The sequence below is a fragment of the Magallana gigas genome, chromosome 1 (genome assembly GCF_963853765.1).
Source record: "Magallana gigas chromosome 1, xbMagGiga1.1, whole genome shotgun sequence".
NCBI lineage: Eukaryota > Metazoa > Mollusca > Bivalvia > Ostreida > Ostreidae > Magallana > Magallana gigas.
In genome coordinates, this window is record NC_088853.1 from 71,382,647 (window position 1) to 71,408,779 (window position 26,133).

The following is a 26,133-nucleotide window of genomic DNA, read 5'->3' on the forward strand; positions in this document are numbered from 1 at the left end:
TTAAATTATTGATTTTTCTGTGTAACTAAGAGACGTACTATGTGAAGCATATCGATTCAATAGTGTTTACTCAACTTTAATTAAGGTGCTAGTGAAACAGCGATTTTCTTTTTTCTTTATAAACTAATGCGGAGATTATGCTTTACTTGTCTTTACCTAAAGTCGAAGCTTGTTTCAGGGTTATATTTTATTATTGATTTTTCTGACTTAGATATCTCATATGATGGACATGATTCGGAAAAGAGCATTTTTTATTAAAATTATTGCACAGTCTTTATAATTTCTTTGTTTATTTTTTAAAGGATAGAAAATTTTCAAGATCTTTATTCGGGTCTATCGAAAAGCTTAAATGTGCATCACTAAGCATAAAATAAATGCAATTCTTTCTGCTATTTGGAAACATCGCGCGATTGGGGAATTTTGACGCGTTCGCTAAAACAATTTAAGAGGCTGTCCAAGGAAAAATCAGGCAGGGCTTTGCACATGCAATGTCTTGGATTTCAATAAATTTAAGTGTATTGCTTCATTTTAACACGAATGTAACATATGCAAAATAAAAAGTTCGTAGTATGTCTGAGAAGGCAGAAAATTGCTTTTATTTAAATTTGGAGCGTGCTTAGTGCAAAAAGGTCACCGATTGTGCACAAAATGATGTTAAGTTTAATAAGCTGTAAAACCACTTAATTTATAAAATCTGATTAAATAAATATTTTGTATGTCTTAAACACACTAATCTCTTGCTATAAAACTGCTTTTAAAGTATAAATATATTTTTTATAAAAATATATGCCTCGTCTAAGTTGGCATACATTTTATAACATTAAATTCTGGTATTTTAATGTTAATTTTAAATTTGAATAAAATCTAATACATTTTCACCAGAAGACAAAATGAGGTATTACTATATAGCAGAATACTGAAATTTTGAGAAACAAAGAAAAATTCAGTGGGAACACCATTAATACTTTACAAGCAGTAGTACTGAAAAATCCATTTTTGAACATTAAAAATGCAATTTTTTTTAATACAAAACACAGAATCCAAGCAGTAAGAAACAAATATGTTGTCATATTTATTCATCAATTTAATAAAGCCATGTTTGTTTGTCACAAATATAAGTAAATGTTAGATGGGGAAATGAAAATTTATCAATAGCCATGGTGTTAACTAGTATTTTAAGTACAGAAAGGTCATTGAAAAATGAAATTTTAAAGTATGTGTTGCATTTGGGTCTTAATGTTAGACAAATATTGTACACACACATATGACAAATATATTAGGTCTATGCAAAAATTCAATCATATTATCTAAGAATTTATAGAGCATATGAATATATCAAGCAAAGGTACATGTACAAGTACATTTATATGTACATGTACATGCATTCGGAAAACGTAAAATCAAATATTACACCTACGCATATACATGTAATAATATATTAACTCATAATAAATGTACATATTCATAAATATTTTCACCACTGCAAAAAGTGACTGAATCAAAATAAATTGACTAGATATACAATGATACATCTTGTGCATGTAAGATATGCATATACATGTATATACTGAGCCTGACTAAGGTATCATACACGTATACAGCTCACATTTCTAAATCTAATGACTATATGTCACTATAAACCTCATACACAACTGATCAATGCTTTTAACAAGAAGGTGTATGGATATCAAAATATGCAATTATTTCTTCCATTACTCAGTGTACTCATATACTTATCATCAAAACATTTAATGCAAATTAATGTTTAAGCGGAACTGTGGGTCTAAGTACTGGAGTAAAATAAGATTTCTAAAGTAGATCACATTTAGGTACACTCCGATACTTCATCACTACCAAGTGAAAACTGTTCTACATACAAATTGATTTAACCAAGGTTATTTCATTCTCTTGACGAGCAATTTCCTCAATGACTTCATTCAAGTCCTCATCATGCTCTTTTTTTGTACATGTATCAAGTACAAAACTGGATGTTTGAGAGAGTCTGCAGAATAATCCCTGGACTTGCTGTGAACTCAACCATTCCTCTGGAGAAAAAACTCGATTACCGTTTTCATCTCTGGCAGACCGTACTTTTCTTGATGCCTCTACTGGGGTATATCTATTCCTCTCGCCTTCTTGAAACATCTTGGTCACAAAGTCTTTAACTTTTTTTGAGAATCTTTTGCTCACTCTTTTTCCTTTCAAAGCCCAGCCCTTTGTGATATTGTTTTCCACAATTTCAAAGTCACCAGTGGAAGAACTCTTGGTGATACTTCTTTTAATATCTACACATTTTTCTGACCACAACATTTTCACAAGATCTGTTGACTTGATTTTGTGATTGCCCATGTCTTGGTGGATGTTGAAGTCTTTCAGGGATGTGAAGGTAATACCACATTCACCACATGTGTACTCATTAATCTCTTCATCCACCACATCCATCACTCCATCCACCACATCTGTCACTCCATCCACCACATCTGTCATTCCCTCCACCACATTTACATCCTGAATGTATAGAAAAATATTGACTTGGATTAAAATATCTCATTACAACATACATGTAAAGCTGTACCAAAACTTTGTTCTTGGTATCGTCACAACTGAAAAGCTGAACAGAATGTCCTAGTATGTATGTTAGTTAAAGTTAAATCCCCAGAGCCATGAAGGCGCATAGGGCCGGTGCTTATCCCTAGTTTGTCTGTGGTGATAAGCTAATGAGAGTCATTGATTCCCCCTGAATGGGACAACAGTCCATCGAGAGGTAACCCCCAGCATAAGCCAGTACCTAATTTCAGCTGGGTGGACTGAGACAATGTAGATAAAGTGCCTTGTCTAAGTGCACAACACACAACATCAAGTGACCACAGCGGGGTTTGAACCAGAAACGTTTTGGTTACTGGCCTAACGTATGTATGTACATGTATGTACTGTACATAAAATGCTTGACATGCATTCAAACACTTAATGTAATACTGGGAATATATACTTAAATCTTTGAAGAAATAGAAAGCATGTTTAAAAGTTCATCAGCATATGAACTTGGTTGGTCACATTATCAAATCCTGTGAAACCCAAAGGACTTCTTAGAAGATGTGATCACATACCAACCATAATCTTAAGTATTATTTTTTTGGAAATTAAAAAAAACCTCCCCGAAGAATTAAGATGCAACTTAGACTTTGAATTATTTCAAATCATTGTCAGAGTGACTAGAGACAACTTGATACAACTTATCAAATTACAAAACAACCATGTATTCATCATACCTCATGTATTTCAAGTGTTTCTTTGTGTTTTCTTTTCCGTTTGCTAGTTTTTCCCCTTTTAGTCACTTTTGGATACTCCAGAATCTAAAAATAAGCAATTTGAGACTTATGAAGAATATTTGTAAAAATAATAATAACCTGTATTATACATATATTTGTACATAACATTTGCATATAACATTTTCATCATATAAAGCAAACTGAGTATATTGATATCTAACAAGTAAAAAAAGATCTAACAAGAAAAAAAAGAATGATTTACCTTCCCATTAGTATGTTTAACACTATTACATTTGTCCTAATAACTTGTATATCTACTTCTTGAAACATACCATAAGGTTTGTAGCCTCTTGTTGTGGGGACGCTGTCTGTTGCAAACTATTGTACGAAACAAATTTCCCCTCTCCAATATTATAACCCAGCCACATCCGTACTCCATCGTCTTCAAAACGAAAGTTGTTAAACATATTTATGTCTGGAATAGAACATTTTTTCAATGTCTGTTGTTGGAAATCAACTTCAGCAGTATAAACATGCGTATCCTGTATTCCACCATAACTCTCCAGAGCTATTTTCAACTCCCTTGCAGTGGTTATATCGTGCCCTTCATTGCCATAGCGTTTTGCATGAATTTTCATTGGAGCCGTGCGCCTATCACATATGTCTTTCCCACTTTGGGCCTCACTAAAATCGTATCGACAAATGTTGACTCCTGTTCTCTTTGATATACCATTGATGGCTGCTATAAGAGGGCTACAATGATAACAGGCAGCATTATCACTTCTGAGATAAACTTTTGTAATTTTCTCATTCTGAGTCTTGATGCACCCCAGAAGATTTTCTAGTATCGAAGCAACTGCAAACCATCCCTGGGGTATACTGTCAAAGAGATGTGCATAGCAATCTGTACTTATCTCGGCTCTATCATTTTGTGACAATACAACGCTTACATGCCAGTTTATGCCCTTTTTCCCATAAAAGTCAGTTTGTTTTTCTCTGTCTATCGAGGGGAGAAATTTCATAGCCCAGTCCATGACTATAAGTACCTCATCTTCTTTAAGGTTTTCGAGTATAAATGTTTTGGCTGCTTCTTGGTTGACTGTTCTTAAAATGTGCTGTTTCCAAAGAAAGATCCTTTCCTTGTAATTTTGAAAATCATGAATAAATTCTGATCTGATTTCATCAGTTGGATACAGTCCATCTTCAATGAGTTGCTCAAGATCATCAATTACTGAGTAAGTATCTGAACAGAACTTACAGAGTTCATTGTGTTCGTGATGACAATCTTGACAGAGAAAGGGGCTGCTCGCATGACTGAGAGAATATTGTATACAGTGATCTTTAACCTGAGATGACTCCTCAATATGCCATCTATAGTCATGTGACAGGTATCTCTTGGCAGCACGTAGTCTGGACTCAATATCCTATAAATGAAAGGAAAAAAAACTCCAACATGTTGATTGAATCATGGATTTGATCGTACAACCTATGCAACATTTACTAAGCATAAATGTATTCAATAAATGCTGTACTCTAAATAATGGATATTGTAATTGTGCTGATAATTTTGATTTAGGAGAGTGGTGCAAAGATGGAAAAACTCACCAAGTGTAAATAATTGTGTATTGCACATGAATGAATGTAGAAATTCTCAAGTTTCTATTTTGGGAAGGGGGTGTCAATATGAGATGATGAGGTGTTCAATTGTGTAAGTGCTGGTACATGTGTACGTATATTTACCTTAAATACAGTTTCTCGTGTATCTGCACTGTATGCCAGCATATTTTCGGACAACAGCAGGAGTTTGTCAAACGATGCCATGCCATCTGCTGTTGTATTGTCTAACCCACATAAGCTTTTCCTCTGGCTGGCTGAGCACTGCTTCAGGATATGATACAGGCTTGATCGCTTCAGAGCTTCAAAACTGACCTCTGCACAATATGCAAGGTATGAAGATATTATTCGACTACCAATCAGTGTTCTCACAACTTCAGGAATGTGTATTTTCTGGCCAGTAGTCAGTTTTAAGATTCTTTCGCCAAATGCTACATCTTGGATAAACTGAGGCTGAGAAATGAAGCTGATGAAGTGCTGAACTTTGTCCATTTGGAGCTTTGAAGAGACTGGTATGTTGTCGTCAAGCTGATCAGGTCTGTTAACAGTGGCATACTTCCTGGCAGAGTCTATTTTGTGCTTTGTTAAACCAGGTATTGCAGTAAGAAGTGTCTCTCTAGGATACTCATTTGCAAATAGTGATAATATCTGTTTCTTCATGAATGGAGATCCTGCTTCTTGGTATGATGCAACCATCGAGTTGAAGTAGTCATCATGATCACTGTCAGATTGAAAATGTTTCTGCATAATCTCCGTCAATAACACTTCAGACTGTTGTGGTGCTATGAGTTCCACAAGTTCCTTAACAAGTTCATAGGTCTCTTTTCTGTAATAGTACTGTGTTCTGCTTGATGCTTTATCCCATGGTGTACTCAGCTGAGACCTGGAAGTAAGATGGCTATGTAAAATAATGCATAGTGAAGCACATGGCTCAGTGGTTATTGGCATTAGGCCAGTATCCAAAAGGTTGCTGATTCAAACCCCGCTGTGGTCACTTGATGTTGTGTGTTGTGCACTTAGACAAGGCACTTTATCTACATTGTCTCAGTCCACCCAGCTGAAATTAGGTACTGGCTTATGCTGGGGGTTACCTCGCGATGGACTGTTGTCCCATTCAGGGGGAATCAATGACTCTCTTCATGATACGGAGAAGGATTTAACTTAACGAAAATAATGCATGGGACAGTGGTAAAACAATAAAAAGTAGCCAATGCAACACTGTTATTGACTGGGAATATATATATTATATAGCACATATTATCTGAGTGACCTACCAAGAATAACAGGTACAAGGGCCTTAACATTCACGTTTAATGGAACCCTGTTAGAATCTAGAGAACGGCAATGGTAAGATACAGAAGAAAATAAAAACTGGGGGTAATATTTTTAAAATTAATACCTAAAATCAAATTCTCTTGAATGTAAATAACCAATTGTTTGCTGTATGAATTTTAAAGCCCCTCCAAATCTGTAAACAGTAATCCCTATTATGAACAAGACATCTGTGAGCCAATGCTAGTGATACCCCCAATCTGATGGTAATATAAAAAATAAGCGAAGTCAACATCTTACAAGAAGATGACAGTGAATTTGTTTAAAAATTAATCCAACCATATGGCATGCCTTAACAAAGACTGTGTAAAAATTTCAAGCATCTGAGATTGATAGTTGCTGAGAAATCTGTGATGGAAATTGTTTTTTTAAGTTATAGACAGACAGGCAGATGGACAAACAGACAAGGGTAAAACAGTTTACCCCCTCTCCTTCTGAGCGGGGGTATAATAAAGGTGAATATCTTTGATATAATTGTTTAATTGTGAATTTGAATTTGATAGCAGGAGCAATACAAATCCACTATTGGCATCCCCAATTCTAAAACAACTATCACTTAATGTGCAAAATGTGTTTGGGTGAAATATGTTTTTTATAGGATGAACACAATTAATAATAAATAGAGTTGATCAAATTTAATTTTTTTTTATTTCTATTGACCAATTTTAATTTAAGACTCAAACTTGATTCTTATTATAAAGCTACACAGAAGTTTCAAACCAATTACCGTACCCAAACCATAACAAAAAACAACTTGGGGACAGAATGTACATGTACTGTCCATGTGAACTTCCTGCGGTTTCAGATGAAATACATGTACATGCAATGGGAGACAGAAATTCTGACACTTACATATTGTCTTATATTTGCTGAGGGACTTATTTCACACAATCCTTTTAAATACTGTTAGAGATTTTTAAAAAAAATCAAATTACCTAAATGGTGAAATTCTGTCATTGGATATTTGATAAATTGCATGGTTTAATTTCTCCAGTGCTGTTATCTCTGGCTCCCATTCTTCGTGACTGCTCTGTGTTTGGGACCCCCAAAAAGAAGCTAAAGAAGAGTTTAAGAATGGAAACATTGTTGTTAATAGCATGAAAAGATTGCAAAAGTATCTGCCTCTGCATACGTTATCAACATTTCAAGAATATAAGTATTTTTTCATTTGAATCGAGATGTGTGTAAATCTATTTTAATTTGATTATCTGATTAACTTAATAGAAAAAATCTCATTTTCTACCCATCAAGTTTAACTTGATAACTGCTGAGTTGGAAGAGATCATACAAATAAATTTTAGAGATGCAATTAGCATGCATTGTCTAGTGTTGGCTCTTAAGGTGCTTCACTACCCCTTGAAATAGTTTCTCAAATCAGCAGAAAATTACTTGATTATGATAGAAAGCATGATGGATAAGAAGTATATATGTCAAATAGGTGAAAAATGTGCAATTTTAGATAAAAAATGATATTTACAAAAATTTCATTCAGTAAACATAAACAAAAGCCCCAGATGGATTCGAACTCATGACCTGCGGTTCACTAGCCTGATACTTTAACCACTGAGCTATGACGATATACATCTGAATCGATTGATACAAACAGTTTAATAAAAAATTTAAATCGCCATCTTATGACGTAATGTCTTAAAAAGTAAAAGTCTCAGTGAAGTACCTTAAGTGAGCATTTAGGCCAATTATGGGATGTAGGGGAAAGTACTCACTGCTACAGTCAGAAAATTGGCTGGCATTACCGGTACACTGATTTTCTGTGTGACTTTCCAATTCTGTAAGAAAACATTGCTTTGAAGAATTTTTAAATAAACAAATGAAATTGTTATTGATAGTATCAAATCATCATTTAATGTTGATTTTAAACTTTTAATATTTCCAATCTGGTTAAATTCAGATCCTGTATCTGCTTCTTATTATTTTCATTGTCACTACATGAGGCATCATGTAGTGACAAGAAAAAAAAATAAAGTGCGGGGCGAGGATTTCCATTGATGATTTAACAAAATGACAATCTTACCAGGCTCTTCTTGAGTTGTGGTTGGTTGCAGAGGGGATGATTTCTGGGCAGTGTCATTTGTAGTCCTTTGAACTCCAGCTAAATTATTTCAAATCATCATTCAGTATAAACAAACAGAAAACAAATTCAATTTCACTCTGATAGGCAAAAGCTTATTCAAATAAATGGAACCTTAAGTCAATTGACAATCCAGTGCTTGTTTAAATACATGTTATTTTACTTATGGTAGTTTCACTACATATATGCATTTCTCTTTTTCAGATCTACCTACATTTGTATAAATTAATTATCTTTATATCATGCTAACATTGCATATTTCCTCTGTGTTTCATTTTATATGTTTGGGCATCAAAAATGTTTAGACTATAGATATGAGTTAACAATTTCATAAACATTATTGTTTTACCTTTTCCTTCATTGGTGCATATGTTGCCTCTTGATGCAAGCGTTTGGTGGTGACTTATTCTACATAGTTTACAAATTCCTATAAAACAGAAGCACATAACATGCTATAAAGAAGTTGCAAATTTTAATTTATGAATAATTCTTACATCTCATCGGGTATTTTCATTATAATATTTAACCAGGCTCTATAAAATCTACTTTACAAAAAATCGGAGGAAATTCGGATTAATGCTTACCACTTCCAACAGGAAGAATGACTTTGAAGAGAAAGAATATCTCCCTGGAAACATTAAAGTCGACCCCTCTGTCTGCCTTACAATTCCCGTTATGTATCGGATATTTGCATTTATTCTTGGCACTGGGTTTCCAGTAGATGCCAAGTGAATCTCGATGACCCTGGCATATCAAGAGTAATCGTCTGCATGATTCCTCGACATCGAACAAACCCGATCTGTACAAAATAAGGTCTGCTTCTTTCGCACAAATCCTGTCACCCCCAACTTTCAAATATCTTAAGTGACCGGTAATATCTTTTTGGCAATTGTAAAGAGTTAGCAATTCCCCAAAACAGGAACCACAGTTTGCAAAGCTACACTTTTCCATTAATAATCGGCCATGTTTGTTTTGCTAGTCCGGGGTAAATATATTTTGCGGGCAAACAAAAATCTGAATTCTTTTTCATTGATCTTTAATATTAAATATATCAAGATAAATTATATGTATCAAAATACATATTATTTATATCTGAAAAACAATTATGTAAATTTTATGCAATTAAGAAAAATTTTATTCAAAGGGAGATAACTCAAATTACTGGTTTTCAAGCTTTTTTAATTAGCATTTATTGCATGTTATCATCGTTTTCCCAGCTGTTTTATTTTTTCAACCTCAGAATCCATTATCTTTTTAATAACACAAACATTCATTTCTTTACAAAACACAATGTATTAGAAATTATATTGAATTCTAAGATACATGCTTTCTATGTAATATATAGAAGCTATTTATACACTAAAATAGTCAAATTTTGGGCCTTTAGTAATTTTAAAAAGAAAATTAACTTTCAATCTTATAAAAAGGTCACACGAACTTTTTAATTATCATGTAAAAATAAAATTCTAGAAAAATGCATGTGCAAGCACTGCTATGATAACTGCTTGACACTTGCTTGGACAGCCTCTTAATATCTCAACTCCTCGAATTCTTCAATTCAATGTCTGTAATAATGTTCTTAGTTTATCAAGCAATAATTATTGCACAAAGATTTAGTGGTTTAGCAGTTGGGGATAACGGAAAACCTTCACAATGATATGGAAATGGCAAAAAAGCAATGATAAAAAATAAGAAAAAGTATTGCCAAAACAATAGAATCGTCAGTTCGATGCTAGATAATAAACATACTACGAAAACTATATGGCCTTCCGTTGGAAAGAATATACCTGAAATATGAACATATTTCACAGGTATCAAGTATTTTAGGCAACCTGTATGGTACTAAGTAGCACAAGCGTATTAAATTTTTTGATGTGAAATTCTTACAAATGCAGGCAACTAAAGATACAAGTCTTCATCTGAGGCTAATGTTTAGAGAAAATATTTTCATTTATAAAAATGTATAGTTTATACATTTTAATTGAAAAAAAAAACATAAACAAAAACAAATAATAGACCCCCTTTTCGGAAACAACATAAACAAATTGAATTTAATACTTAAATTGGACAATCAGGCATCTAAAAATTCGGGAGCAACTATTATTCAATATCGTGTTTTTTAAAGTTTAAAATATACTATTTTCTACATTCCCGTTGACAATACTAAAGAAATGCACATATCGTAACACGTGCGTTATATTTAATCCCACCTGAAACAAACCATTCAAATGATTGCTTGTTTCAAATTTGATAGATATAAAAAATAAACCGTAGTTAACCTATCAAACGTCTATGGCATTTACAAATAATATCTTTCGAGTGTTTTTTTTAATATATCATTATTGCAGTTAGTTATTTATCGGCAGTTTTAAATCCTCTCTCTTTCAAACGATTTTTACTTTTAATTTTTTTTCATAAATATTTCTTTTTATGACGTTTCATTCAATCAGGAAAATAGCTAAAATTGATATATTTTGTAAGCAGAATGAGTATAACACTTAAAACATATTTAATTGTGTGAATAATAGAACCATATTTGCAAATCATTTAGAACAGTTAACTGTCCGTAATGTAAATCAATATATTTAATAAACAACAAAATAAATCGCATATACCCTGCTATAAGACGTCCAGACTGTTTTGTGGACACAAAAACCGTTCAGTAAGAGTATCATATTTACTATAGTAGGGTTTCGTAAGTTGACATAACTTGCGCTTGAACATTTTGCATAAATTGAAATATAATGAAATATATTTTAATCTGATTAATTTTACTGTATGCCTGAAAACAATTTTTCAAGAAATGACGTTATTCATTGAAAATACATAACAAGTTTACCTAAACCTCAACCAAAGCTAAACCTATATTACTAATAACATTACACAAAAGACTTCTATTCTCGAATCATCATTATTCACAAGAGATTTATTGTCACAATGGGAAGTGTGTTTTACTCAAGCGATTTTAATGTTGTGCGTAGTGATCTTTGTGTACTGGTTTTTAAAAGATGTCATAACAATGACAGAGCATATTCTGGCCTAGTATTGATTGCTAACTTTTGGTCATTTATTAAATAGATTTAAACTTTTTATTCTCTATTGATGCGCACGACTGCTTTTGTTTCTGCTTTAGAAAAGTGCATTGTCTAAAATATGATTTAAGCTTTTGAAATTCATTTGTCGTGTGACCTCCAATACAAAACAATAATAAAATTCAATCCTTCACGTTTAGGATCGGATAATACTACAATGATCGGGCATACTTTTCTCGTATTTATTGCTTTTGTAAAAGGATTTAGATATGTTTTAAATGATTGCGTTACTGTTTCTGGTTAGTGTGGTATTTAAACAATGCGTATTATTTCCACTTAAAAGAACGGATTTTAGGTAGTTTTACTTTTTGTAAAAAAACCCAAGGTAACTTAGTTGTTTATTGAATATATACGTATGTTGTGGATCGCGTTAAATATAGAAAACTATAATGTTTACATCGATTTAGAAGGAATGGGATAGTAGTCAGTAAATATGTTTAATTTTTTACGAAGCATAACATATGCATAAGGTTGCTTTAGCAGGAACTTTGTTTTTACTTATTTTGTCAATCCTAGAGACGTACTAATTTGGATAATTTTTATAAATCATAAAGGAGTATATTGATTTTTTAATTGTTTACTGTCATTATACCCGCATTTTCTAAAGAAAGTTCGGATATATTGTTGTTACCCTGTCTGTCCGTCCGTCTGTCACGTTTTACTTTTTCAAACTGCTCTTATATCATAATTATACTGAACTCTTGGAGTTTGATTTGGGGTATCATGTTGTTTTGTAAAAAGGTTTTAAAAATTCTCTGTTAATCCTTGGGGGTCAAATAATTGGTAAAAAACGTTTTTCACAAAAAACCTTCTTCCTCGAACTCCTCCTTCATTTTCAACAGTAGACAATTCATCTCCTAGAATTTCTTTTAGGGGTATCCAATAGATGCGCAAAAAGGTTTCGGAATTTTAAATTTTGTCCTGGGGTTCATTTTATGGCTGAAAACTGACGATTTGTTTTTATTATTATTATTATTATTTTTATTTTCTTTATTTTTTTTTTACAAAAAACTGGTTTCAAACAAATACGTCGTTTTTTTTAGGCAGTAGCCAAATGATCTTCCAGAATATGATTGATTAAGTTCATTTTGCATATCCTTTTGTAATTTGAAAAAATGCGATGTAAATCTTTTTTCCATGCAATAGTTCGGATAAAGCCATGGAGAGTTGTATCTTGAAATTTCATACAAAATTTTATTAGACCATTAACTTGTAAAATGCTGACATTGAAAATTGTGCCCAATTTCTTTCTTTATTTTAAGGTAAAACTTTATTGATAAAAAAATCCCTGATTCTTTGAGAAATAAATTGACATAGGCAACAAGAGATTGACAATCTCTACCTGCAGGTCTGTAGCTCTTAGTCTGAAAAAGAATAGGATGGACGACCTAAAACCCAGATCTTCCATCCAAAATTCTTGAATATTGCCATTTCTTTCGTACGCGGACGCAATACTAACCGAGACTTAATGGTTCGTATCTTAAGTTTCAACTTCGGTCTTCCCCTTGCGCGGATCTAGAAGGGAATGGAGAGGGTTTCAGACCCCCCCCCCCCCGCCCGCACATTTCTTTCAATTACATGTACATTATAAAATTACCAAAATATGCCTCGGGCATCCGCAGGCAAAATCGTTAGACCCTCAACTTCCACCCCCGGAAAAAAAATCTGATCCGCACATGCTCCCCTTCCTCGAAAAACAAAATAATCCTTCGAAGGCCCCTGTAAAATTTCCAGGATCTCCGCATATATACTTAAAGATTCATTAGCGCTTGCGTTCGATAAAATTGCCTGTAAAATGTTCGCCAATGGTCTTTTTACCTTCATACTTGGCATTGTTTTAAGGATAACAAAAAATAAACTGTGATTAAAGAATGCATTTAACATGTACCGATTATTAAAAAGAAACATCTTTCGAGTGTTAATATTGTTTTAAATACCATTACATTTACTTATCGACAGTTTCAAATACTCTTTGATTCTGTTTTTATTTCTATTTTGACATCCATATTTTATATATTTTGACACACACACATGTGTATGTGTGTATTTCTTTACATGACGTATAACACAATTAAGGCATCTAATAACATTGAAATAAGATATTTTGTAAACATAATTTTTAAAACAATTATTACATAATTAATTGTTTGAGTTAAAGAACAATATCTGCAAATCAATTCCAGCGATTGACTGTCTATCATTTTAATATATTGCATAAACAGCGAAAATAATCAGAACACTTTTTGAAGATGCCCACTGTAATACATGGACACAAAAACCGTCCAGTAATCGTATCAATATTATAATAGAAAGAACTACTTAAAATGACATAGATTTTGCTTGTGCAATTCATATATTTTGAGATATAATGAAATATGCAAACCAAATTAGCCAAAGTAATCCCACTATATGTCTGTAAACAAATTTCTTTGACAAGTGACATTATTCTTTGAAAGAACATAAGGAGCTTACCTGAAATAGAAGACTCTCCTCTACAAATAGACACACAAACAGAAAATTAATCAGTTTTATATATCTATTTTGTGTAACGCTTGTGTTGAGAACCAAAGCTTAACCTATATCAATAATAACCATACACAAAAGACTTCTATTCTCGAATCATCATTAATCACAACATATTTATTGTCACCATAGAAAGTGCGTTTTAACCTAGCGATTTTAAAGTTGTGCGTAGTGATCTTTGTGTATTGGTTTTTAAAAGATATCATAACAATGACAGAGCATATTTTGGCCTAGTATTGATTACTAACTTATTGCCATTTATTAAATAGATTTAAACTCTTTACCCGAGCTATTGATGCGCATAACTGCTTTTGGCTTTGATAGTAGACAAACTGTCTGTTTTGCTTTTGTCTTAGACAAGTGATTTGTCAGAAGAATTTTTTGTGTAAACATGTGCAAAAACAATGAACAGAGTATTTGTAAAATGCTGTTATTGAAAATGAATGTTTATTAGGTTTGAGCATATACAAAACAGAGATCGGGAGGCTTTTTCTCCGCAGAGGTAAAACCTTATAAAATTGATAATTTATATTAAGGTATCCCACTCCTCAATGTTCTTGTATCAAGAATTTCTTGAGAAGTATTCCATTGAAATCTGTAGACAAAACACACTTAAATAATACAAAGATAATGGGAGGTCAGTGTTCATCCCTCTGAGTTATGGTCAATTAAATTTGACCTTTTTGCACCTAAATGCGATTTCAGCCTGATTAGGATTTGTTGTCAGAATTTTTGATTAGGCAAACTCTTTTCTTAAAATGTTGTTTATAATTATGTACAATGGTCACACTGAATAGAGGGATTACGAAAAAAAAATTGCCTGAAGCTGCATCAATGTTTGTATGACCTTTTTGCACTTAAAATAGACAATTTTTATAAATGTTACAATTTGATTTGAAATAAAAACATTTTGAATATCATGAATTTTAGAAGATTAATCCAGTTTGCCTACATATGTATTCAGTATCATTTTGACATAATAAAACATAGGGGTCAGTGATTTCAAATTTTAGATGGTAAAATTATAGCAAAATTTGGCTTAAAAAAATTCAGACATTTTCTATATATTTGCATGATTTTATGCTAAACGTCTATCATTCTCTCAAAATTTAGTTTAGTACAAGTCATAGAGAACCAATAGAACATGTCACAAACCTATGCAATGTTAAAAATGAGAATAATGAATAAAGTATAATAAAAAGAAAAGTATATTGAAAATTCATAAAATTGTTTGTTTCTGTCATTTTCGACTAAAAAACCTTCCGCACTAGAAAATAGTTCCCCCCAAAACTTGTTCGTTTCTTGAATTCAAATGGATTTTCTTTACAAATGTTGTGTAATTATGAAATGGTGATCTTCTTGTGAGGTTTAAATTAATAAACTCATATTCATTTAAAATATAATGAACATCTGCGCAATGAAATCAAAACATGAGGAGTGATATACCTTAAGAGCCATATCAAAAAACTAAAATTTGTGTCGATGTGAATTAAAATATGCATTTTAACCCTTTCCTTTATAAAACACTGCGTGATTCGATCATAAAGTTTGATGCGTTAACAATCTGTTATCGTAGCAATTCGAACTTTGTTTTACTTGTATGTCTAAATCAAGTTAATGCTTTTAAGTAACAACGCTTTTTGAGGGATTGCTACCTTTCTGAAAAGTGACCTCGACCTTTGGTGTGCACCCCTTGAACATGACATTTTATTTAGTCAACGTATTTCAATTTATCATATTTATATGTAAGATGCATCTAGAAATTCGAAACACCTGATCTCATCTTTTCCTGAAGCGATTTTTATATATGCATGATTGTATTACGAGTGCTCATATTTTTAATTAATACTTTTTTCGCTAATGCGACATTGTGCCAAATGTCTGATCTAAAGACGATTTTAAACATATCAAGTCTTGGCCTTTATATTCATTTGTCTTACTTGGACTTTCAATGCAAAAGCAATAATGTTATCCCATTCCTGTCGTTTAGTTTAAGAGAATACCTTGACAATGTCTGAGCAGACCTTGGTCTTGTATTGATTGCTTTGGTAAGAGATTTATTATCTATGTAGTCTGTATAAAATAATGTGCTTGACTGCTTCTGGTTCTAAATGAACGTAAACTATATATAAATATATATATATATATATATATATATATATATATATATATATATATATATATATATATATATATATATATATATATATATATATACTTGGGTTGAGGGCAACATTGATTATATTAGCTCACGAGGGACGAAATATTGCCCGACGCAAATCAATGTTGTCCGAAAACACGGTCAACATTAGTTTTGTTATATGAAGAAACAAACCAAAATCTAAGAAAGTAATTGAAAACAGGTCGCCTTAATTTTCTCAGCTCAGCAAAGAATTCACGAAATCAATTTTGTGCAAAGTTCATTTCCAAAATATCCTCAGAATCAAACGGTCACTGGTAATATTCCGCCGACCAAAAGAATTAACAAACAGATGTTCTACCTTATTTTACTTCAAAATGAATAGCAAACCGTTGCATTGCGCGTCCGTTGTTTACTTGCCTTGACTGACTGTCTATGATATTATGACGTCATTTTGTTTTGGAGTCGCGAAGTGTTTTTACGTCATCATTTACGAATCAACAAATCAGAGGCGATCATTTGAAATAGAAGGAACGTTCTCTAGATATTATTCCTAGCCGGTCAATATTAAAAAAATATATTGACCGGTCAATATTTTTCGGACGAGCTAATATGACAGTTACTGACTATTCGTCTGTATAGAGTTATAAAGTGAGAATATACTACTGAATATAACAAAAATTTATATACTCTGTTTATTTAAAAGAACTAATTTGTAAATAATTTAATTTTTAGTTATCTTAAAAAAAAACAAACAAACAAAAAAACTAGTTTTTGTGCAACATATACCTACTGTATTGATGTTGGCTACTGTATTTGATTCGGCTACGAAATTGTGACATATAAGTTGGTATATTTGTGTCAATTTACACGACGTAAAAATGTGTATCCATGCGTTTTGGCAAGAACTTAAATTATTGATTTTTCTGTGTAACTAAGAGACGTACTATGTGAAGCATATCGATTCAATAGTGTTTACTAAACTTTAACTAAGGTGCTAGTGCAACAGTGATTTTTTTTTTTGTCAACCAATGCGCAGATTATGTTTTACTTGTCTTTATCTAAAGTCGAAGCTTGTTTCAGGGTCTAATTTTATTATTGATCTTTCTGACTTAGATATCAAGTGATGGACATGATTCGGAAAAGAACATTCTTTATTAAATTATTGAACAGTCTTTATGATTTCTTTGTTTTTTTAGAGGATTTTCTAGATCTTTATTCGGGTCTATCGAAAAGCTTAAATGTGCATCACTAAGCATAACATAAATGCAAATCTATTCTACTATTTGGAAACATCGTGTGATTTGGGAATTTTAACGCGTTCGCTAAACAATTTAAAATCTCAAATCCTCGAATTCTTTAAATATTCAATGTCTTTGTTAATGTTCTTAGTTTATCAAGCAAATGCACAAGGACCTAGTGGTTTAGCAGTTGGGGCTCAGAATTCTGTATTGGATATTATAATATACCGATTTTTTTTTAAACATGGACACAACTAAAGACAAGAAACAAAGCAAAGACGCAAAGGTTTTCCAGTGAAACGGAAAACCTTCACAATAATATGGAAATAGCAAAAAAGCAATAATAAGAAATAAAAAAAAGTATTGCCAAAACAATAGCATCGTCAGTTCGATGCTAAATAATAAACATTGTACGAAAACTATATGGCCTTCCGTTGGAAAGAATATAACTGAAATATGATACATATTTCACAGGTATCAAGTATTCTAGGGAGCGTGTAGCACAAACATATTAATTTTTTTGATGTGTATTCTTACAAATGCAGGCAACTTAAAATACAAGTTTTAATCTGAGGCTAATGTTTAGAGAAATTATTTCCATTTATGAAAAATGTATAGCTTATACATTTTGATTGAAAAAAAATAATAATGAAAGATTAATATACCTTATTCTCGGAAACACATAAACAAATTGTATTTAGTGCTTAAATTGGACAATCAGGCATCTAAAAATTCGGGAACTACTATTATTCAATATCGTTTCTTTAAAGTTTAAAATATCCTGTTTTCTACATTTTCGTTGACAATACTAAAGTAATGCACATCACGTGAAACGTGCATTATATTTAATCCCACCTGAAACAAACCATTCAAATGATAGTTTGTTTCAAATTTGATAGATATCAAAAGTAAACTGTAGTTAACCTATCAAACGTCTATGGCATATTGAAAAGAACATCTTTCGAGTGTTTTTTTAATATCATTATTTTAGTAAGTTATTTATCGGCAGTTTTAAATCCCATCTCTTTCTCACGATTTTTACTTTTAATTTTTTTTCATAGATAATTATTTATATGACATTTCATACAATTAGGAGAATAACTGGTATTGATATAAGATATTTTGTAAGCAGAATGAGTATACCACTTAAACATATTTAATGTATGAATAATAGAACCATGTTTGCAAATCATTTAGAACAATTAACTGTCCATAATGTAAATAAATATATTTAATAAACAACAAGGGGAATCGCATATCCCCTGCTATAAGACGTTTAGCCTGTTTAGTGGACACAAAAACCGTTCATCAAGCGTTTCATTTTTACTATGATAGGGTTACGTCAGTTGACATAACTTGCGCTTGAACATTTTGCACAATTTGAAATATAATAAAATATATTTTAATCTGATTAATCTTAATGTATGTCTGAAAACAATTTTTCAAGATATATTCATTAAAAATACATAACAAGCTTACCTGAAATGACAGGCTCGCTTAACCTATATCACTTATAACCATACCCAAAAGACTTCTATTCTCGAATCATCATTAATCACAACATATTTATTGTCACAATAGAACATGCGTTTTACTCAAGCGATTTTGATGTTGTGCGTGGTGATCTTTGTGTATTGGTTTTTAAAAGATATCACAACAATGACAAGGCATATTTTGGCCTAGTATTGATTGCTAACTTATCGCCATTTATGAAATATATTTAAACTCTTTACTCTCTATTGATGCGCACGACAGCGTTTGGTTCTGCTTTTGAAAAGTGATCTGTCTAATGAATTTTTTTTAGTTGTTAAAATTCATTTGTCGTGTGACCTCCAATACAAAATAATAATGACATTCAATCCTTCACGTTTAGGATTGGATAATACTACAATGTTCGGGCATACTTTTCTCGCATTAATTGCTTTGTTAAAAGGATTCAGATATGTTTAAATGACTGCGTTACTGTTTCTGGTTATTGTGGTATTTAAACAATGCGTATTATTTTCACTTAAGAGAAATGATTTTTTGTTGAAGTTTTACTTTTTGTAATGAGTTTTACTTAGCCCTTTCAATCTGTATAAAGAAAAAGAGGCTGGTCCGTATTACAAGGGAATTTGAGGCGTCGGAAATTGTTTTTTCGTCAATGGCTTAAAAAAATAAGCATTTCTGATAGGTCTTTGAAGAAAAGCTGTTTATTAAATCTGATTCCATCGGTGGTATAATTATATTTTATGCTTTTGTAATATGTAGATATGTAGTCAGTTTTTGCAAAAACAATTAAAATAGCTTTGGGGTGTGCATTTTTAAGAAGTTATGAATACGTTTCTTGTTATGCACTGATACACGTAGCGCTAAAATATGATTTTACATAAAATCCTTAAGTGTTTTTTTTTTTTAGATATATACATTTTCATTTCATGAAATTGAACCTCTTTGACTTTATTATACTTGCTTGTTTAAAACTATGCTTCTCTTTATACTTAGATGCATTTTTAGACTCGGGTAACCAATGGATAGCAGAGTCGCCAGCAGTTTTGACGGCAGTGCATTTGCTTGTAGAGCTGGACGTATACACGTTGAAACGCCTCGCTGATTTACTGTTATGAAGATATATTAAATTGACTGCAATATGTGTAGATAAAATGATTCCAATACATAAAAATTAATTTTGATTTTCTACAATACAAGGTCGTTCTTCAAAGTATAATATGTATGTACGCTGGCAATTTAAACAAACACTAGATTGATTCCAATAGTCTGCTTTCGTTCAAATCATTACAAGACACTGATTTACGATAACGATTGTCATTGATGTGATTGCTTAAAAGTGAACTTAATATTTGTTAATATTAGTATTCGAATACATAGCCGTTGTATGAATATAATGAATATATTCATGCTCGATATGATCGAGATTTGATGCTGGAAAAAAGCTTACATACCGAGTTTCTAAATGATGCTAACGTAATGCATCTGACCTAACTTCTTTTAATTGATAGGTGCCAGGTGGAGTGTTTGCATACTTCTTTTTTAAATAAACACCAAGAGGTACGTCAGTATGGTATTTCTATAAATATATATATATAGTGAATGAATCAACTTAAAACTGATTTTGAAATATTAATACTCCGTTATGAAATACCCTTTTTAACAGTAGGTTTTAATACATTACATTTCTTTAATATCTTTAAAAATATATATCTTATTTTGAAAATATTGGCGTTTAGGCAGATAACCTAAACGCCAGAATACACATATGGCGTAGGAATACATTTTCATTCGGTCCATACATACAGCAATGAGGATGTGACTTAAACTGGACAGAGAGACCATTTGTGTTATTCATGTATAAAAAAGATAGACAGATCAATTATCAAATCTCCAATTTACTATATATTTTTGTTATGTAAATGTGATCTCAATACTGTGTGATCCTTTGAAATAAAAAAAAGAAACCTCCAAAAATTATATATTCCTTTAAGATGGGAAGTTTTAAGAATTTTTTGAAAGAAAAAAGCAACCCATGATAGTTAATAACTCATTAAACAAGAAGCATAGGCACTGCACCACTCACCTGAGCAGCAATACCAAACTGACACAACTTTGATTCGTATAGCTTTGAGATATCATATATGAAAATATTTCTGCTTAATTTTAAAGATGTTTTACCAAATAGTTTTAAATTGAGTGTGGAGCACATGGCTCATTAGTTATGGGCGTTAGGCCAGCAACCGAAAGGTCTCTTGTTCAAACCCCGCTGTGGTCACTTGATGATGTGTGGTGGGCACTTAGACAAGACACATTATCTACATTGTCTCAGTCCAACCAGCTGAAATTTGGTACATGTACATGTACCCCAGCTGACATTGGGTACCTGCTTACGATGTGGGTTAACCTGCAATGGACTTGTGTCCCATCCAGGGGGAGTCAATGACTCTCATGCGCTTAGCACCACGGAAGCCGAAGATAAGCACCGGCCCTAAGTGTCTTCATGGTACGGAGAAGGATTCAACTTTAACTTTGCATTGAGTCTTAAATAGAGAAATATGATTTTTTCTCTCAATATTTTCCTATGTATTCATTCGACCTTACCCGCCATTTTGTGGCCACACCCTACTCCCAAAGATCAATTTTTTAACAAACCTGAACCTACACTCTATGACTTCCTTATATATTTCAAATTATTTGACCGTAGAAGGGAAGCATATTAAAAAAAAGTCAATAAATGTTCATTATTTTCTTATTACCTTCCCTTTAAAAAAGACGCTGCCCTCGATTTGAACAAACTTGAAATATCGTGGCCCAGGGCTCCTTTAAAACAAATATATTTTGCAAGATACATTGCCCGAATTTAAAAAAAGTTATACGACGAGTTATAGACGATAACAACCACAACGACAGACATCTTACATATTTTGATCAGGAAAACTTGCTTGAGCCTTTCACTCAAGTGAGCTAAAAATGCCCAAAGGTAGCTGTGAGCAACTAAGCAGTGGTTATTCAAGAATTGACGCGTTTGAATGTTTATCTTTGCTAATATGCATTGCATAGTGTGTTATCTTAGGATGGTGTTTGCTTAGAAAATAATTTTAATAAATCATAGCACACATTGAAAACCAAACGTTTGTAAAAGTTAAAAAAGATAAAGCTTTATACAGAAATATAGATTATGTAATATTAAAAATGTACACAAACGTTTTTCTTTTTGAAGTTTTTATTTATCTGTAAAGTCATTGATTGTATTGTATAAAATAAGTAAAGTACTTTTGAGGCTCTTTCCTGTTGTCACATTTCGGTTATGATTATGTTAAATTTTTTTCAAGGGCTGAAACGAATCTTTTGGTTTTGTCTCAATGAAATTATATTGGATTCTTTACATATAAATGTTGACATTGGTTGCAATAAGAAACTGACATGCTGCATGACGCCACTACCATGAACATACGACGACAACAACCACACCGGACAAACATGAGCCTTTCACTCAAGTTTGCTAAAAATTCCAAAAGGTATTTGTGAGCAAAGAAGATGTAGTTTTATGAAATGACATGTTTCAATGTTTATCTTCGCTATAATGCAATGCTTAGTGTGTTATATTAGGATGATGTTTGCTTAGAGCAAATGCAAAAAACTCTATTGACATAAAGAACTCTGTAATTATGATTTTCTCCGTTCCAATTCAGGACAAATTCCTTTAATTCTTTCCATATAAGGCCAATAACCAATTTCTGAAGAAAATTACTAGTCACAATTTTTAGAATTTTTTTCTTCATACTGGTTTTTATGAGATTTTTACCTTTTCATATTTCGCCAAAAATTTATTATTTTTCAGGTTTTTTAGACCCCCAAGCTAATTTCCTGCAATGGGTTGACATTCCGTACCGTGTGCATGTTGCACCATCAGATGTCAGAAACTTAACAGTGTATAGCTTAATATATGTCTCATCCACCTACTTTTTGGGTTATTTTACCTCCTGTCTGTAACTTGAAATTTCACTGTGTAAAGTCAACACAGCAGTCATAGCCGCAAGTGTTGCATTTTACTTCTGATTCACATGTACTTAAAGGTCATATGAAACGATATCCTGACCATATTGAGTTATATACGGGAATGAGTTCATAAGTGCCTATTTAATAAGACTGACATTGTTTTTTGGATATTTTATGCAAAATGTTAGCGCCACAGTCGATCAAAATTACTTAATCGGGAAAAGGAACATTGCTTACGCGGCTTACCTCCCTTGCTTATGACGTCAGTAAGACCCAATCGCCTTATAAAGCTATGTTGTGAATACAAATATCCATGTCATTTTGCAGCATTTTAAAAGAAAAAAAATACTATTTTATATAAAAACTTGTATAATTATACAATAATCAACCACGTCAGTATTTTTTCTCTCAAGAAATGAAATTGTGTGCGTTTTTATTTACATGTAATAGCGTGTACATGTATAATGATATTCAGTTTCGAGACTGCAGGGAGAATAAATGATTTTCTTCATAGATCCACAATCATGCAAGTATAATATAATTTTAATATAAGCATATTTATATGTTTTATTCTGATCTTTTTAATGAAATTGACAAATTCAAAAATAAGTCTGATCGTTTTTTCCCATTTGCACGTTCATGCAATTCATTAAGATATTTTTTCTTAACAACTTGTAGGCCTCATTGTGCCTCATTCGCTTCACGATTATATTGTTTGTTTCACTTTCAAATTCACAAATATGTTACCATTTAATTATTTTTAGTCTAAGAGAAATTTCTTCAAATGTTTTGTTTTTGAAACGTGTACTTGAATGTGCGGTGTTTTGATTTTAAAACGTGTATGTGCGGTGTTTACTCACAGATCCCTTTTATCTCACTTTCTTCCGCAATGTTTTCTTTCGGTTTTTTTTTTTTTATCATTATTGATGCTTGTTCTTAATAAAATCTGTTGATTAACTTCACATTCGTTCACAACTATTTTTATCAAACAACCGATTTATTTTACCGATACATTTCTAAATCCTTAAATGCCATATTTCCGCGATCTAATTTAATAAAACGTTAATACACGTGTACACAAAGTATTTTCTAAAGATATTGCTACATGTATATATCAATAAGTCAGAAATTTATATTATTTCGAAATAAAATTTAAGAATAATTTTGCGGCATTTTAGAGCAGCTCTTAAATACAAACAATGTACACAATGCCTCAAACATTTTCATTGGCCTGCCTTATATACTTTTTTATGTGACAAAATAAATCAAATCAATTTAAATGCTTTAATTCCCTTTAAATGTAGCTCAATCATTGTACGTACCGAAGAATAAAAGGATGTTTCTATTTCAAAAGGATAAGGGTAATTCATTAATCAGCTGTAAATGTTGGAGCATTTCTTTCGTTAAATTTCCACTCCAGTACGGGATCTTCGTCATGATTTTACTTTTGTGAGAAGCTGATATTAGATTTATTCATTAACGACCAATTAAAACTAAGTCATCTGTAGGCTACTACGAAATCAAATGATCTCATTTGAAAAGAAAGACACGTTCATATATGCAAAAATTACTAAAATTTAATCGATAAACTACTGTAAAATTACACTAGTTTTAATGCATTGTTTACATCGGTGGGTCTTTGTGACGTCATAAATCCACAAAATCAAGAACGATAAGCGGGCAAGAATTTTTTCAGGTGCTCAGTTTTCACGGTTATTTCTCAGTAATGCAAAGGCAAAAAAATCTTACATCATGTATTTTAATATTTGTTTATACCAAGCTTTATATTCATGAAAGAAAATCATAGTGTTAAAAATCGTTTCATATGACCTTTAACATTAAGGGCCTACATATTGCATACCAACTTCAACAAGAGACATCCCTCTAGATAATAATAATCATTAAAAATCATTTCATGAATTTTAGCAACACTCACGACTCTTCAAGTACAGCAACTCTCAATTATACAAAGATATTGACGGGTGCTACATTCGAAGACGTCCCTTGCTGTCTCACAATACCAAATTCTGTGAGCTGAGGACGTTTCTTTCTGAGAGTTTTGTTTGCAATTGTTTAATGTTTTTAGTAATAAATGCAAACAAGTGTAAGAAAAGCTTACCAAAAAAACCCCACCTTAAACAAACACAATGTATAGAACAATCTTATCTTAATTTGCTTCATAAAACAGGAATATTTTCAGCCTGTCTCTATGCTCAACCTGCAATAAAAAAGATATATCTTCACGAAATCATGTGTTAAGTGTTAATATTTCAAACACCCATTGGATGTTACTTAATGGTTCTTTACTCAATTAAGATATTAGGGGTAAAACAATTTTAACAAGATCATACTGTATCTACTCCGTATCTTTAACACGGAAATGACTTTAATTTCAAGTGGGAGGTTGACATTCAATTTATATGTATACAGTTCTCTGCGTTCAGATAAGTCAATGCATTTTAGACTTAATGTTTTGGAGAGAAAACAAAACTTATATAAATTGTTCAGTTGGAGAATGAAACATTTACTTCTGATTTTAGTTATAGTAGATCTCTCATACAATAACACTGTAACGTTGTAATTCTTTTAATTATATAACGGCAATATGGAGAAAACCTACATACGCTACATTGTAGCGTATCTTAATAAAACCGACTAGCCATTCGACGTTCCCCGAAACATCAAAATATTGAAACATCTGTTTTTTCAACATACTCATCTACAATGACAAACATTGTGGCTGTCACACCAAGAAACATGATGTCCAAGGAGTAGACAATGGCAACAGGCTGCTTCTCCTCCACGTTCTCATGTCGTTCTCTTCTCAGTGTGAGGTGTATTGATGAAACCAATAGGATAGAAGGTATCAGCTTGTCTTAATTATACTTCATGTGAAATACTGAAATCTGAATGGTTTAGACGCAGTTTATATTCCTTTGTAAATAATTCGTGTACGGCTCGCCGAAGAATTCATGTCATTCCTAAGGAAGTCAGTTATGCGTTTGGAATGATGCGAATAAATGAAAATAAAGGCAGTAAAGTTTTCTTTATGATTAAAGGGGCATGGTCACGATTTTGGTAAAACATTATTTTTTCGATTTTAATGTTTACAATGCTTCAGTTAGGCATTTTTAATAGGCAACCAAAATTTGAGTGTAATTCGATGAGTTATAAGCGAGTTACATAGCTTACAATTCTTCGCTATGTAAACAAAGCGTTTGTTAACATTTCGAATGTTGAAGTGAAAATTCCAGTTTTAGACCTAAAATAAATGTATTGATCGTTATGAACTGTTTATTCGTGCTTAAAATGAATAATAAGATAGACAATCCAGCTTTAAAAA

General features: G+C 32.0%; 2 protein-coding genes across 3 annotated transcripts in view; one reads left to right on the forward strand and one right to left on the reverse strand.

Moving 5' to 3' along the window:
- LOC105322716 (uncharacterized) overlaps positions 1-20,552 on the forward strand; it is a 61,273-nt gene extending 40,721 nt beyond the window's left edge. The window contains exon 16 of the mRNA XM_066074512.1: positions 20,532-20,552. The gene's annotated coding sequence lies outside the window, so the exon portion shown is untranslated. The remainder of the gene's footprint in view (positions 1-20,531) is intronic.
- On the reverse strand, positions 1,060-9,830 carry LOC136272622 (uncharacterized). 2 transcript variants are annotated; one of them, XM_066074450.1, is made up of 9 exons: positions 8,889-9,830; positions 8,654-8,731; positions 8,248-8,325; positions 7,940-8,002; positions 7,151-7,271; positions 5,010-5,766; positions 3,602-4,693; positions 3,270-3,353; positions 1,060-2,508 (listed from the first exon to the last, which is right to left on the reverse strand). In XM_066074450.1, exons 1-9 carry the CDS (start codon positions 9,253-9,255, stop codon positions 1,870-1,872), a joined length of 3,279 nt encoding a protein of 1,092 aa, XP_065930522.1. In that variant the 5' UTR covers positions 9,256-9,830; the 3' UTR covers positions 1,060-1,869. The 2 variants fall into 2 exon arrangements, with proteins under 2 accessions (XP_065930522.1, XP_065930525.1); XM_066074453.1 differs by lacking the exon at positions 7,151-7,271 and having other exon boundaries at positions 7,891-8,002.
- Positions 20,553-26,133: the final 5,581 nt, after the last annotated feature.